The sequence below is a fragment of the Haliotis asinina genome, chromosome 14, assembly GCF_037392515.1.
Source record: "Haliotis asinina isolate JCU_RB_2024 chromosome 14, JCU_Hal_asi_v2, whole genome shotgun sequence".
In the NCBI taxonomy this organism is placed as follows: Eukaryota; Metazoa; Mollusca; class Gastropoda; order Lepetellida; family Haliotidae; genus Haliotis; species Haliotis asinina.
Window position 1 is genome coordinate 40709218 of NC_090293.1, and position 17643 is coordinate 40726860.

Sequence of the window (17643 nt, forward strand, 5' to 3'; positions counted from 1 at the left end):
TTAATGGATTTTTGTTTCTGAAATCCTGAGGTGTCGGTATACATTGTATATGCAGACCATAGCTTTTTATGTCCTCCCAAAATATTCTTGTGAGACTACATTCATATGGACATTCCACTTTTCCATCTCCGTCGAAAATATTCTTAAAAGTAGGAAAACGAAAAATCGTGTCACTCCAGCGTGGAGTATCATATTTATGTTGAAGTGCAAAAATAGATCCAATCATTATTGTCACACGCGTATGTCTCTTCTGTTCATGTATATATATGTGGGTTATATGTGCCTTGTTCGCGCAAATCTATTTTCGGCGCACAGACAAAATGACAGTCACTTTGAATAAGACGCGAGATGCCACGAGGGTGTACAACTCGATAAATTCAATCCCTCGCCATGTCCCCTGAAGAGGGTGTAAAATAGCGACGACCGAACCATGGAACTCTGGGTAGGAGAGTTTGCGCCGTATTAACCTGTCGCTAATTATAATTATGTAAACACAAGTTTTTCTTACCAAACATCTACTTGGTTATACGAATGCCCTGAAATGACTGTTTTGTTTACAGCGCTAGCAATTTTCTCTATATAAGTGGATTTGTAAAGTTGGCCGCCTTGTAACGACATGTCGTGAACGAATCTCCCTGGATGTAAACAATATGGCGACCAAATGAACGACACCCGTATTCGCAAAGTCAGTTATTCAAATGGCCGCTTGATTCCGAATAGTAATGATAGGATAAACATCCGTGTATTGGTAAGAGTTCCGCTCGTAACCCCCATTTAAGATGTATTATGTATTTGTTATGACTATTTCGAGGTTTCTAGACTTAGAATTTGGGTCGTAGGGTTCGGGTTACATAGTTACCCACTAATATATTTAAGTTAGCGTTAGGAGTTTTGTTAAATAAACATTTGTTACGGGCGAAACTCTTATCAATATATAAATAAGAGCAAATGTTTTTTACCGTTTATATCCCGGTGTTAGGGTTTTCAACGATGTAAAACAAAAGTTCTTTTTAACTTAAATGCCATTAAAAGTTTTGATTTTGCTAACCTTGAGTGATAAAGATGTATTCAACTATTTCACACATAAGTATCTTGTGTTTCCTACAAAAATAGTGTTGATGACATCATATCGGTGAAACCGTAGCCACTTGCCACATCGGGGTATTTTGTATGAGTTTTCGACGATGAGCCATACTTTTACCCCAGCACAGTGAGAGTGTTTTGATCACATGACTTCGTGTTTAATAGAATAATACATAACCTATCAACAGCAGACAACTGATCTTGCTGAATTTCCATTGCTATTTTTCGTTAAAGGGGCAATTGATTATGCATGTGGAGTGTTATTAACGATCTTGGATATATAATCGGATAATATGATCATAATACTGATGTTTATTTGCTCTCTAGATAACTGAACTTCTGGATTTCAACTGTCAATAAAACTTCTCATGACAGGAACTGGGCATCCGCCCTACTGATGAAACTGTTTGCTCACTCTGATTGTGCACATACTTCCCCGATATAGTGCTAGCAATGCAATCGTCAAATTCAGCTTGCTTTGGGATATGTTTGTTTATTTTGAGGTTTTAGGGTTAGAATTAGGGTCTTAGGGTTTGGGTTAGGATATGGTTTAGGGTTAGGGTAATAGTTAGTGTAAAGGTGTTTTAATAAATAAACATTTGTTCTTATTAATGGAGGGATAAAAATGAAACGGGTTAATGGGCAGAAATCTTTGCCATGTATTTGATGCTTATGATGTAACTGAACATGATGTATCCGAGGTAACTGGAGTACAAATGATATTCCCTTTTTGGCCTCAAACCTCCTGACAGATAAACAAAAATTTATACATGGATCGTGTTGTATCACAGCATTCATGGTATCACTGCAAATCAGTATTTCCGTTTTTACGCACTAGACACGCCTCTTAGAAGTAATTTTGTATGTAAATCGACAGCCTAACATCAATGGCTTGTTTACTTGAAACCAACAGGATGTGTTGAATCTCTGTAAGTATTATCTAGCAGAATTACTGACATTAAAATCTGGAATCTGTCTGACCCCCATCCATGAAATATCTGCTGTAACATTTATGTTTCATAAAGGACCCTTCCCACTCCATCTGAACTACGTTGTCTGTATATCCTTGTTGCCAAAAATATAGCGATTAAGATTCCTTCAGATCATGCATAGAGAATGTTTAGTGGCCCCAGTATAAGTAATTCGATGGTCGATGGTCAGGTACCTCTTTTCGAACAGTTACACCCAATGATCTGTAGGGCTGTTCACCACTTACTGACGCACTTTTTCAATCATTAGAGCATCTTGTAGGTTGAGTCCCATCTGGAGCCACAGCCCAAGTCTGTCTGACTGGCGTTCTGGAATACCTTGCCACTGGGTCCTTAGACTAGGCAATCAATAGACAACAAAAGTACTAGTGGAAGCTGTCGTGACTGAAGGGGTGAAGTGTTTTCAAAAACATCAGTGTTTCTTCAGCTATTCCCTTATTAAATCCTTCTCTACTGTAAGAAATGGATGTGGGCATGTATCCTGTCATGTGTTGCAGATTCCAAATAAGATATTGAACAGACTGGAGAAATCATGGAAATGGCTGGTGTCCGATTACCAAAGTCACCTTTCCACCTGGCCTGTTCATATGGACAAGTAACAGAAGTCATGAAACTTATTGAGGTCAGTTGGACTTCAGCTCAAATGAACATGTTGAACAACAGAAGATTCAGAGTGTATCTATTTGTAATTTTCGTTTGTTTTTATGAACAATGAACTTGAGTGTTTCCAAACCGTGATATGTAAACTCTGTTATGTTTCAGTATCAGTTGATATCAGCAGTATATGAAACTCATAAATATCCAAGGAAGCCCACAGGGCTGATAACTGAAAAATGTTTTAAGCCCTGGTAATATGTAAGCCATCCTGTATTCAAATAGGAAATAGAGATAAGGTGTTAAAATAATGCAATTAGTGAATTACTTACATTGATGTTAACTTAAACATGTGCAAACGCAAGTATAAAAAACATAACTTGGTGGTCATTGTTGCTTGATTTAGTGTCCCTGCCATCAGGAAAAACTGCCAAAACTGCAAATTCAGAATCAATCGCATTATCTTTGAATGTTCTCTTCAAGTTCTTCATGCAATGAGCACAGGGGATTTGTAACTTTCCCTGTGGAAAGTAAGCATGTGCAACAGCAAATTTACAAATACAGATTGGTCATTGAAAGCATTCTCTAAAACAATCACATTTGGTACTAGATAAATGGGTAGGCTGATCTGTGGAAGTTACAGTTTGATTTGAGCATGAACTATACTTGCAGATGTCATCTAGCTACCACAGTTGTAAATTATTTTCAAAATATTTCCTGCAGTCAATCACATGGTGAAAATACTGAAATATACACCCTTGCAAAATGTGTTGGCCCTCAGGGCTGGCTAGCAAATAAAGTTGTATGCCCACCATGTAACTAGCAAGCAGCTGGCCACTGGGCAGACGCTATTTCATACACTGATATTAGTACCAGTCTTAACGTCATGTGCTGTTCAGGAAGGAGCAGATCCTAGTCAGGGTGGTGATGGTGAGAGGAGTCCATTACATGATGCCTGTGTTGGAGGCCACACAGAGTGTGTGAAGATACTCCTGCAGCATCTAGACAACATTGATGTGCGCGACCCCCTTGGACAGACTCCACTGCATCTAGCTGCATATAATGGAGAACTCAAGTGCTTGAAACTGCTGGTTGACAAGGGTGAGTATTTGTTGATACAATTTAGTGCTGTCAAGTATAGATTTATTCAAAGTAATATTCTTCTGGAAATGAAAGCTGGATTTATAACAGTCTTTAACATCTGTGCAATGGAGAAGCTGCAGGAATGGGACATTAAAAAGGTTTTAAACTCCATTGTGGGACATTTGTCAGCCATAAATTATAAACAGAATTTTCTTACAGGGGTAGTGGGAAGGAGGCAGTTTCTATTCCCCATTCCCCAAGTACAAAAAGTAAAAGAAAATGTGTGAAGGCATTTAAAACACCAAAACCAAAACTATGAAATTAAGCAAATTCCCCCACACTGCACATTAACTGAAAATGTGAATGATACTCAAACTAAATGTATATAAATGATTCCCTGATAATGGAAGCTCTTTCAAATTAATAACTTCTGCCTGGACTTAAAGGGCATCTTTGTCTCTTAGTAATATGTTTAGTAAATAACAATGCTGAGCTGCTTAATGTTGTTGTCAGCTGGCAATCATGAAATGAACAAGATTTGTAAAGCCATATGCATAATGCATAGTGTCAAGTGTATTCTGACGCTCTGACCCAAATTAAAGAACCAAACATTTATTTCCTTCTGTTCAGGTTGGATATGTACAAGTTCTTTATATACATATATAAATGTGTTTTGGACTTGCCATGTGCACATAAAACACTGGCAATTTGACTTGCAGGCGCCAACCTTGTAGCTGAAGACAAGAAAGGGAGACAACCCAGCCATCTGGCAGCTATGAGGAACCAAGTTAAAGTTGTCAAGGTGTTGTTTGACCATGGCGTAGACCTGGACAGCCGCTGTAAAAGTGGCAAGACTCCACTACACTACACAGCTCAGTATGGAGGTACATACAATCCTACTACAGTAGAAACACCTACTGAAATACACATACACAGCTCAATGTCAAATACACACAACAATCGTTTTTAAGTTTATTCTATCTCATTGTATGGGGGCGTGGTCAGTGAGGTGGCTAAAGCGCCAAGCTAGTGATGCAGCGAGGTTGAGGTGTCGGGTTCGAGCCCACATGTGACGGGGTGTAAAAAGCCTTGGCATGAACTTGAGTTGAGATTGATAATACAGTGTGACCCTGAGACGAACATCCAATGGTCGAGGGAGACTATTTCCGAATCATCATCAGAGATAGGTATGATACCCATACATTCGAAACTAAGTGGGTATTTCTAGTTTCTAGTTTCAAGTATACTTTTCAAATACCCACCATGGGTACTCATTATAACAGTATAGCAGGAGCAACATTTTTATGCAGTTATACAATAAGACAAAATCCCCCCCAACAATGCTAAATTATAGCTAACAGCTAATTCAGCTTTATCCATTTGTGTTGTAAAAAATAGTATGTGCCTAAGTCTACATCTGTTTTGGTGTGAAAAGCGATATCAAAATGATACGCCAGCCATGTCTTCACTCAAACTTGTTCCCCTTGTGTTGTTTCACTTCCATGGAGCAGATAGCGAATGAAATAAGTTCAGCAAACATTCTTCATCTGGAATTTCAGTTTTTCCATTTAATTAACTCCCTCACCATCGATGCTCGAGCCAGACACATTTCTGGAGTTGGGAATGTCATCACAGATGCTCTGTCCTGCTTCGATTGGCCATCTCCTATGGCAGTTTAACCCACAGATCTTCCAGGAACTGGTCTTCCCATTATCAGGGCTCCAAGTCGACCTATTCGCCACACAGTTCGATGATGAGCTCCTGAAGTTTGTCTCACCATTACAACACCAACTAAATGTTTAGGCATATTTTTGGGATGGGCTCAACGCTTACACCTTCCCCTTCTCTGGCTCCTCTACCAAAGTAATCCAGAAACTCACAAGTTGGTGTGTTGATCTTGCAAAGTTTGCAGACCTAAACCTCCAGGGTATATATTCTGATGTCTCCACTATACCCTGGATGCATCTACCTACATTCTCACAGCAACCAATCAACCAAACTGTCAAAAATGATAGTGGCCGCAGCTGAGAAATTTTGTTCGCAGTGCGACCCAGATTTGGGGGAAATCATACAGACAAACTGACAGGCTTGAACCTTTTGAAAATATATATGTAAGAGCTCCTTCTACCTCTTTCAGAGAACCTCTGCATGATTTGTGTTGCCAAGTTTAATCGGTTAGAGAATCTAAAAAGTGAAAGTGCATTGTGATTGGTACACTCAACTTCCCAGCGTAGACATCTGATAGCCGTAGAAGCATCCTGAGTATAATGGAGATTCATTGGAATGTATGCCCTGGAGATATCAAGGATGCCATCATTTCTGCTCACCAGACTTCCGCCTGCTCACATTATGATGAGAAGTGGGAGTATTTTGAGGGATATTGCAAGTCCAGAGGAATTACATCTTCCTTTTCTATTCACCTCAAGTACCTGCTGAATTTCTCAACATTTGCAGCTGTCTAAGAAGCTAAAGGGTTCCACTTTGGCCTCTTACCTTGCTGTGATCAACTTGGTCCTGGCTACCACCACTGGCAGTAAGGTCTTGACGGTTTTTGAGCTTCAGTACTTGCTGCGGTCCAAGTTTGCCTATGAGTCTACAAAGTTCAGACCTCCTGCATGGAATTCATCTGTGTTGCTGCTTCATTTGGCCTCAGCGAATTATTAGCCCTAGAGCGGAAGGACTTAAAACTTCTCCTTCAAGACCTTCTTCATAGTGGCCTTGGCTGCAGCTGCTTGAATTTTTGAGCTCCATGCTTTGGGCATTTACAGAAGTTGCATGGCAAAGTTTTCCTCTGTCTCCATTGGGATTTCATTGCCAAGAACCACTGTTGTCCACAATCCTTGGACCTCATGCCAATGAAGATCTGCAGCTTTGCCCTGTTAGAGCTCTGGAGATTTTTCTTGCTGCCTCTAAAGATTGCCACCATCTCCGCAAGTGCCTCTTTATTCCATTGTTCTCAACATCCAGGGCTAAAGTGTCTCGCATCACATTATCCTGCTGGATGAGAGAGCACATCTTTTGGGCTTACACCTTCTCTGGGTTACCGCCCCTGACAGCTTCCAATTCACATGAGACACGGGCGTTAGCATCTACAGTGGCTCTCCTTTGCAACAGTTCTCTCCATGCTGTTATGGAGGGATGCGATCATACTCGGCCATCTCTCCCAACTACCTTTAGGACTTCTCGATCAAGGACATCCAAGCCCTGTACTAGTTTGGTCCCCTGTTTTTTTGGACAACAGCTGTCTACAGCTCAACAATGCAGATAGGGGATGATCTTATGTAGTTGCTGATTTACTGTATTTTCCGGGATATAAATCTGAATTGTTTGTCTGCCTCATGTTCTCTTTGCTTATGGGTTAGAACTACTTCACTTAGTTTTATACTAAGACACGGAGATACTACCACCTTGGTGATTGGATGAATCTGGAGCATGATTCTGTATCGTGATGTGGAGGGGTTTGACAATTCAAGTTTCCTGACCTCTACTTTTCGAGGCAGTTATGTCAGGGAAGTGTGTCACTCCAGAATTCCAGCGGATTTTGTTTCATTCCAACTCCAAGGTGGCCAGGCACATCCTTTTTGCCTAAACTTATGCAAAGGAGTGAGGGTCAATTTGATGCTGAACAATAAAATTGGAACCTCCCCTGTTTGTGTCTGTGGTGCCATTTCAATTCAGGTGTGCCATAAATTCATGGTCTATTAAACTGAACTTCAAAACTTGACATGGCTTGAAGTGAATGTAAAAGTTGTAATTATAAGGTAACGTCCACTAACAAAACAATGCTAGGTATGTATTTTTGTTTATTTACTGACCTCAAACTTTGACAAGACATTGATGATTAACTGGCTGTTGGACCTTGATCATTAATCATTGTTCACAATGTCACTTTAAATCTTGAAAGATGATAGTGGTGAAAACATGCTTCCACTTACCCAAACAAATCAAGTGTGCTGTAAGGGCACACTGGAACAGAATCCATGCCATTTCAATTTCTGCTGTGCCATCGGCACTAATAATTTCAATCCCTGCATTGTCTTAGCTACTCTTTACAAAGACATTTTTTGTCAGGAAAAACATGATCTAGTGTAGCTGAGATGTCAAAAGAATATGAAATCCAAATTATACGCTTTGATTTAACATGACCTTTTTGTTTTCTAGCTCTTGACTGTATGATCTGTTTGGTGGAGCGTGACTGTGACACAATGATGGGTGACAACAGTGGCTTCTTGGCAGCACATGTGGCTGCTCGGTACAACAAGCTAGACTGTCTCCGCTTCCTTATCAAGCAGGGAACAGCTATCAACTCTATACAAGCTGATGGCAAAACACCAGCACATGTAGTGAGTACACTCTGTGTTTCCACCATAATTGTACAGAAGCACCATAGGTCACAATTGTAGTGCATGCATTGAGTACACACTGGGTCAGAACTACAGTGCAGGCAGTAAGAACAAACTGGGTCAGGAAATAAAGTACATGCAGTGAGAGCACACTTGGTCAGAACTATAGTGCATGCCGTGAGAACACTAAGTCAGAACTACAATGCATGCTGTGAGAACACACTGGATCAGAACTATAGTACATGTTGTGAGAACACACTGGATCAGAACTATAGTACGTGCTGTGTGAACACACTGGATCAGAACTATAGTACATGCTGTGAGAACACACTGGATCAGAACTATAGTACATGCTGTGAGGACACACTGGATCAGAACTATAGTACATGCTGTGAGAACACACTGGATCAGAACTATAGTGCATGCTGTGAGAACACATTGGATCAGAACTATAGTACATGCTGTGAGAACACACTGGATCAGAACTATAGTAGATGCTGTGAGAACACTCTGGCAAAGAACTATAGTACATGCTGTTAGAACACACTGGATCAGAACTATAGTACATGTTGTGAGAACACACTAGATCAGAACTATAGTACATGCTGTTAGAACACACTAGATCAGAACTATAGTACATGCTATGAGAACACACTGAATCAGAACTATAGTACATGCTGTTAGAACACACTGGATCAGAACTATAGTACATGCTGTGAGAACACACTGAATCAGAACTATAGTGCATGCTGTGAGAACACACTGGATCAGAACTGTAGTACATGCTGTGAGAACACTCTGGCAAAGAACTATAGTACATGCTGTTAGAACACACTGGATCAGAACTATAGTACATGCTGTGAGAACACACTAGATCAGAACTATAGTACATGCTGTTAGAACACACTGAATCAGAACTATAGTACATGCTGTTAGAACACACTGGATCAGAACTATAGTACATGCTGTGAGAACACACTGAATCAGAACTATAGTACATGCTGTCAGAACACTCTGGCAAAGAACTATAGTACATGCTGTGAGAACACACTGGATCAGAACTATAGTACATGCTGTTAGAACACACTGGATCAGAACTATAGTACATGCTGTGAGAACACTCTGGCAAAGAACTATAGTACATGCTGTTAGAACACACTGGATCAGAACTATAGTACATGCTGTGAGAACACTCTGGCAAAGAACTATAGTACATGCTGTTAGAACACACTGGATCAGAACTATAGTACATGCTGTTAGAACACACTGGATCAGAACTATAGTACATGCTGTGAGAACACACTAGATCAGAACTATAGTACATGCTGTTAGAACACACTGAATCAGAACTATAGTACATGCTGTTAGAACACACTGGATCAGAACTATAGTACATGCTGTGAGAACACACTGAATCAGAACTATAGTGCATGCTGTCAGAACACACTGGATCAGAACTATAGTACATGCTGTGAGAACACACTGGATCAGAACTATAGTACATGCTGTTAGAACACACTGGATCAGAACTATAGTACATGCTGTGAGAACACTCTGGCAAAGAACTATAGTACATGCTGTTAGAACACACTGGATCAGAACTATAGTACATGCTGTGAGAACACTCTGGCAAAGAACTATAGTACATGCTGTTAGAACACACTGGATCAGAACTATAGTACATGCTGTGAGAACACTCTGGCAAAGAACTATAGTACATGCTGTTAGAACACACTGGATCAGAACTATAGTACATGCTGTGAGAACACTCTGGCAAAGAACTATAGTACGTGCTGTGAGAACACACTGGATCAGAACTATAGTACATGCTGTGAGAACACTCTGGCAAAGAACTATAGTACATGCTGTGAGAACACACTGGATCAGAACTATAGTACATGCTGTGAGAACACTCTGGCAAAGAACTATAGTACATGCTGTTAGAACACACTGGATCAGAACTATAGTACATGCTGTGAGAACACTCTGGCAAAGAACTATAGTACATGCTGTTAGAACACACTGGATCAGAACTATAGTACATGCTGTTAGAACACTCTGGCAAAGAACTATAGTTCCTACAGTGAGGACTCTGTGTCTGTACTATAGTGCATGCACTAGATGCAGTGTGTACACCCAGCTTCAGAGTCGTTGTGCATGCAATGAGTACTATCTGTGTTTGAAAAATAATACATGCAGTGAATACATCTTGGGTCAAAACTAGTATGTTGCCAGGGTTCTATGTAGACTTCATGTATGTTCAACCAGTGTGTGTTGCCAGGGTTATGTGTAGACTTCATGCCTGTTCTGCTAGTGTGTGTGTGTTCCAGGCATCTTGTCATGGGTCTGTGGAGGTGCTGCACTGGCTGTACGGGAAGGGGGCTGATGCAAACTGCCGGGATTGTGAGTATATTTATTGTAGTAGAGGAGTTGAAGGTAACAAACAGTTATTGTCAAAACAACCATTTCTCCCATCCATTCTGTTTTCCCAGAATAACCGCATTTGAGATTTTCGGTTTGGAGGGACAGGTTTTAAGCAAATCATCATTATTCCCTCACAACCTCATAGTCATTCGCTCACAACCTCATAGTCATTCCCTCACAACCACATAGTCATTCCCTCACAACCCCAAAGTCATTCCCTCTCAACCTCATAGTCATTCCCTCACAACCCCATGGTCATTCCCTCAAAACCCCATTGTCATTCCCTCAAAACCCCACAGTAATTCCCTGACAACCCCATGGTCATTCCCTCACAACCCCATAGTAACTACCTCACAACCATATAGTCATTCCCTCACAACCCCATAGTCATTCCCTCACAACCCCAAAGTCATTCCCTCACAACCCCATAGTCATTCCCTCTCAACCTCATAGTCATTCCCTCACAACCTCATAGTCATTCCCTCACAACCCCATAGTCATTCCCTCACAACCCCATTGTCATTCCCTCACAACCCCATTGTCATTCCCTCAAAACCCCATTGTCATTCCCTCAAAACTCCACAGTAATTCCCTCACAACCCCATGGTCATTCCCTCACAACCCCATAGTAACTACCTCACAACCATATAGTCATTCCCTCACAACCCCATAGTCATTCCCTCACAACCTCATAGTCATTCCCTCACAACCTCATAGTCATTCCCTCACAACCCCAAAGTCATTCCCTCTCAACCTCATAGTCATTCCCTCACAACCATATAGTCATTCCCTCACAACCCCATAGTCATTCCCTCACAACCTCATAGTCATTCCCTCACAACCCCATAGTCATTCCCTCACAACCCCACAGTAATTCCCTCACAACCATATAGTCATTCCCTCACAACCCCATAGTCATTCCCTCACAACCCCATAGTCATTCCCTCACAACCTCATTGTCATTCCCTCACAACCCCATAGTCATTCCCTCACAACCCCATAGTAACTACCTCACAACCATATAGTCATTCCCTCACAACCCCAAAGTCATTCCCTCTCAACCTCATAGTCATTCCCTCTCAACCTCATAGTCATTCCCTCACAACCTCATAGTCATTCCCTCACAACCCCATTGTCATTCCCTCACAACCCCATTGTCATTCCCTCAAAACCCCACAGTAATTCCCTCACAACCCCATGGTCATTCCCTCACAACCCCATAGTAACTACCTCACAACCATATAGTCATTCCCTCACAACCCCAAAGTCATTCCCTCTCAACCTCATAGTCATTTCCTCACAACCCCATAGTCATTCCCTCACAACCTCATAGTCATTCCCTCACTACCCCATTGTCATTCCCTCACAACCCCACAGTCATTCCCTCACAACCCTACAGTCATTCTCTCATAACTTTATAGTCATTCCCTCACAACCTCATAGTCATTCCCTCACTACCCCATTGTCATTCCCTCACAACCCCACAGTCATTCCCTCACAACCCTACAGTCATTCTCTCATAACTTCATAGTCATTCCCTCACAACCCCAGTCATTTCCTCACAACCTCGTAGTCATTCCCTGACAACCCCACAGTCATTCCCTCACACACCCATAGTCATTCCCTCACAACCCCATCGTCATTCCATCACAACCCCACAGTCATTCCCTCAGAACCACCATCATAATTATTATTGTATATGATAGAGAAAACATTTCTCCTCGGTTTTGGTAGACAATGTAAAATCATCTGGGTGGGAAAATCCCTCCCCCTCTAGTTTTACTATGTCTACCAAACCCTTGGAGGCATGTTTTCTCCTATACATATACAATCCTTTTTTTAACTCAAGGGATTCCCTGACACAACCATCACAACCCCATAGGCGTTCCCGTCAAACCCCAAAGTAATTCCCTCACAACCCCATAGTCATTCCCTCACAACCCCATAGCCGTTCCATCACAACCACCATCATTATTCCCTCACAACGTCATAGTCATTCCCTCACAACCCCATAGTCATTCCCTCACTATCCCATTGTCATTCCCTCACAACCCCATAGTAACTACCTCACAACCATATAGTCATTCCCTCACAACCCCATAGTCATTCCCTCACAACCACCATCATTATTCCCTCACAACATCATGGTCATTCCCTCACAACCCCAAAGTCATTCCCTCACAACCCCATTGTGATTCCCTCACAACCATATAGTCATTCCCTCTCAACCTCATAGTCATTCCCTCACTATCCCATTGTCATTCCCTCACAACCCCATAGTAACTACCTCACAACCATATAGTCATTCCCTCACCTCATAGTCATTCCCTCACAACCCCATAGTCATTCCCTCACAACCCCAGTCATTCCCTCTCAACCTCATAGTCATTCCCTCACTACCCCATTGTCATTCCCTCACAACCCCATAGTCATTCCCTCACAACCCCATAGTAACTACCTCACAACCCCATAGTCATTCCCTCACAACCCCATAGTCATTCCATCACAACCCCATAGCCTTTCCCTCACAACCCCATTGTGATTCCCTCACAACCATGACAGTGATTCCCTCACAATTACCACAGTGATTCCTTTACAACCACCACCATAGTGATTCCCTCACCACCAAATAGAGATTCCTTTACAACATCATTGTGATTCTTGGACAACGCCATAATTATTCCTTACAACCCCATCATGATTGTATCACAACACCTAGTTTTCATACTGACATATAGTATTCCCAGAAATTATTGAGAATCATGTTGCGTCATGTAACTCATTACGTTTATTAACTTCTGGCGTTTTACTTACATAAACATGTTAAAACATCATCCTTTTACAGTCTCAGTCTTGTTTCAGTACTTTGTTAGACCTCCTCGCTCAGCAATGCATGCCTGAATACGCCTAGGCACACTACTCATCAAAGTTTGTAGGTAATCGTCTGACAGGGTATCCCAATATTGGACCACCTCGGCCTTCATATCTTCAATATTTCTCAGTCCCTTTTGGTTTATTCTGTCCTTCATGACTCCCCACACATTCTCAATTGGGTTTAGGTCTGGGCTGTAACTGGGCCAGTCTAAAGCTTGAACATTTTCGCCCAACAACCACTGTTTTGTGTAGCACGCAGTGTGTTTTGGGTCATTATCATGCTGGCAAATCCAATCATCTTCATACAATGTTTGTGCTGTCGGAAGAAGGTGACCATTTAGAATGTCAACATATCTTTCTTTTGTCAAGTTTCCCGTGAAAACACACAATGGCGTCACTCCGCGAGCCGATATGCCACCCCACATGTGAAACTTCGGGCTATGTTTTGGTCGCTGGTAGATAGGTTTGACAGTATCTTTGGTCCAAATTTTCACACAATTAGGGAAAAGAAAAACAGAACTTTCATCTGAAAAGAAAACATTATCCCAATCTTGATTTTCATGAGCCCGACACCAGTTTAAACGTTTTTCCTTTTGTGCATCAACGGCGAGGGAATTCCACGTTTTTTCACCCAATTAAGTCTCTGTAATTCCTGCCTAACTGTTTCATTGCATACCTGAGGACTTCCTCTGCTAATCATTTCATTTCTGATGTTCTCAACACTTTTCAATTTGCCCCTACTCACAATCTGCCCAAGTCTTCGGCGATCCACAACACTGAATTTCCTAGGCCGACCTGCCCCTGCTTTGTGCTCTATCCCGGTTCCTGTTTGAATATTCTTCAAAGTTCTGTATACTGTAGACAGAGGAATACCATGTCTACAAGCTAACACTTTAGCATCAGCCTCACCCCTTTCAAAATCATCTAGAATGAGCTTTCTTTTCTCTCTTGCTGTAAATTCTGCCATGTCAACACAGGAAGCCGTCTGCTCAGACAAGGGAAATAACTCTTGACGTAATGAGCTGCCTTCTAAGCCTTCAAGAGTTCTCTCCCTTATTTAGTATGCTTGGTGCATAGTGAAAGCCCTTTTTCCAATCTTAGCATCATTAGAAAAAAAACAAAGATTTTCTCAATAATTTCTGGGAACACTGTATAAATGACTTCTGTACAGTTATACAACGGTCAGTAAATATCATGAAGCTGTGAGATAGATCACCTGTTGCTATGTGCATGAGTACTATGGATATAAATTGTGTTGCAGATTTTGGCAATACTCCAGGCCACTATGCCGCAGAGGGGGGATGGGCAGAGTGCTTGAACTGCTGTCTGCAGCATGGAGGAGACCTACAGGCCCCCAACATCAAGGGGGACACAGTGATGGACGCTGCCAAGAAACATGGACACCCAATACTCATGGAACGAGCTGGTGAGAGACACTGATGGACACCACCATCCTCACCGTTGTGTTCAACTTCTTCTTTGTCCAGTCCAGATTAAACGGGTGGAACATTAGTGACTGTGATAGTATTACACAACAATCAGGAGTTGTCATGTTGCAACACTTGTCCAGTCATGTACCTAAATATATATCCATGTACCTAAATAATTAATTCATGTGTAGATTATCAGTTGATAATTTAAAATGTATATGGTGTACTTTGACCAATATGTCATGCATGCTTTGAATTGTGACTACTAAGGTGCTTTGTCACTGCAGTCAAGAATGAAGTGCCATGTCCATTGTGCTACAAGAGATACGAGAAGAAGGAGTGGGAGAGGACACACAAGCCGTCACGTGTAGAGAGGGACATCTCAGCTGCCAAGGCCACTGCCTTTATTTCTCCACTACCTCCAATGAAGTCAGTAGCATTTTACAAACTACATCTGTAGCTTACTCAATCAAAGACCACATGATCTTAGCATCGGCTGCACTGTCAGTTGCCTTTACCTTGCAGAATTCTTAGGCTGACCGCAGTATGATCTTTTAGAGCCCATTTATCCTAATTAAATTCTCAGATCTTAATGTAGACATATTTGGTTTTTCTTTAAGGGGATAAAATATATAAATAATTAAGTCTAAGCACTATACTCATGTGCTAAAAACCTCCGACTTGTGCAGCGTGGTTCCCTTGCTAACACCACTGCTAAGCTATGCCTTACAGTTCTAGCCATCACTTAATTCTCAATACAAATCTTGGTGTTGCACAGTTTTTCTGTAAGGTTGTCTAGTTTTAAAAGATCACAGATTTGTGTTTGTTTCATTGACTTGTAAACAGTGAAACAATTTGCCCACCTGACCCAGTTATGATTGATATATTGTCCTCTCTGACAATGTTCTTTCCAGAACAAGTCATTTCTCCACTATGCAATTCCTTCTGTGTTAAGCTCAGAACTTATCCATCAACTCTAATACATTGTCTCTGACTTGTATCTCACAAACTATATGTCATGGTTTCAGAAAAACTCCATCCCAGTTACAAAAAAATAAGCACCAGCGTGAACAGACAGAGAACCAGCAGAAGACATTGCTGCCAGATCGGGACCTGGCTGCCAAGTTCTTTGGTGAACACCTCGACCCCAATTCCAAATTCCACTTCCATCTGTGAGGAGGGAGAAAGCTTGTCTACACTTTACCTTTAAAAAACTTATACAAGAAAACCTTCACAAGCCTTAACTGTAAACTTACTTCTGTTAACTGACTAATACAAACAGTAACAGAAACATTCCAAACTGTTGCTTTATGCGGTTATTACATTTGGAATATCTACTTCAGTTCCAGTAGTATTTAAAGTTTTGTGTCTGTGTGTGTCTCTGTGTACTTTTGTATGTCTGTGAGAGGTGTGGACAGTGATATATACATATATATAAAACTTTGAACAGATCAAAGATATTTTCAAAAGGGTTCCAAAACCTCAGAACTCCTCCCTTGGCTCTCCTTTATAGCTGAGGGAGACAGAGATTCCATCCTATATTCACTGTGCCCAAGTCAGTCTGATGCTGACCACCCTAAGCTGTTGTTTCTCACACCTCAATGATCTAGCTGTGGGATTATCCTCATCTTCCACTGTGATATTTCCTGCTGCCTTTCTGTGTTGATTTTCATATATTTCTTATCATTGTTTTAATAAATGAAACTTGGAAACAAAATATCTTCAATTGCATTTTAGCACATCTTGTCATAATCCAACTACTTAGTATCATTCAATGAAAACACAAGTGTGTAGGACCATGATGTGTCTTGTGTCTGTTCATGGTAAGAACTATAAATGTTATCCTCTTTAAACCGAAAAAGATATTTTCAATATATAAAGCATGTACTAGTCTCTTAGAGGTTTGGTATGTGATCTATTCTTATGAGGTTTATGTGTGCAGATTTGTTGACACAAATCCATGCTCACAGGCTTGCACATAAGGTGCGAATGTAATAGATGTGCATCACATTGAGCATTCCACAAACATTAATCATAATACTGATAAAAGTAGCAGTAAACCAAACACTTACTTACTCATTGTGCTCAGCCAGATTTACAAGCCATCAACATTTTATATGAGATATTACCAATGTTAATCATGTAAGACCACAGCCAAATCCAGAGGGAAAGTGCAGGGATGCATCCACACCCACCCCCTTTCTGATTTGTGCACCTGTTTTTCTCGGAAAGCTGTATCCACCCTTGTATGGCATAATTCAGGACCACACATTCAAGGCTGTCATCACATGATAAAAACTTTATGTAAGTAATGTGGCCCATATCTCTGGGTCTGCCTCTACACCTGACAAATAAGCGTTTCATTTGAGTCCTGAAAAGTTCAATGCTATGACCATAACGATATTCTTCACAAACATATCTGTTTCCATGAGTTAGAATGTAATTGATCAACGTTGGATGTAATGCTTCAGTATAAACTCCACTGAACCAGTAGATCAAAACATGAACTCAGTGAACTGACAGATCGAAATATGAACTCAATAAAAGTAATGGAAGAGGCTAGTCTTTTAGCGGTGATAATACAGACTACTGTCTTCACACAATATACACATGTGTGGAATCGTACCAAATACTAGACTATCCTGATGCCCCCTGGCTCCAGAGAAATAAGAGAACAGTTTGCCAGTAGCATCGACTGAGGGGGCGCTTTTTCAGATTTAACAAAGGGAAACACAGACATAATTTATTGATGCCTTTTGAGCAGTTTTGGTAGGTGTGATAAAATGCACATACTTTCCAAAGAGGGCAATTCACTTACTCTTA

The 17643-nt window shown here is 41.1% G+C and overlaps 1 protein-coding gene across 3 annotated transcripts in view; it reads left to right on the forward strand.

Annotated features, from left to right (window-relative positions):
* LOC137261118 (serine/threonine-protein phosphatase 6 regulatory ankyrin repeat subunit C-like) overlaps positions 1-16537 on the forward strand; it is a 43265-nt gene extending 26728 nt beyond the window's left edge. The window contains exons 1-9 of one of the 3 annotated variants that reach the window (XM_067798809.1): positions 380-442; positions 2570-2694; positions 3566-3767; positions 4469-4633; positions 7911-8092; positions 10423-10495; positions 14652-14816; positions 15108-15249; positions 15849-16537. In XM_067798809.1, the coding sequence (XP_067654910.1) occupies positions 2605-2694; positions 3566-3767; positions 4469-4633; positions 7911-8092; positions 10423-10495; positions 14652-14816; positions 15108-15249; positions 15849-15996 (1167 nt within the window). In that variant the 5' untranslated portion in view covers positions 380-442; positions 2570-2604 and the 3' untranslated portion in view covers positions 15997-16537. Of the gene's footprint in view, positions 1-379; positions 686-2569; positions 2695-3565; positions 3768-4468; positions 4634-7910; positions 8093-10422; positions 10496-14651; positions 14817-15107; positions 15250-15848 lie in introns of those variants that run through there. The other 2 variants (XM_067798808.1, XM_067798810.1) reach the window with 2 other exon arrangements.
* The last annotated feature ends 1106 nt before the right edge of the window (positions 16538-17643 follow it).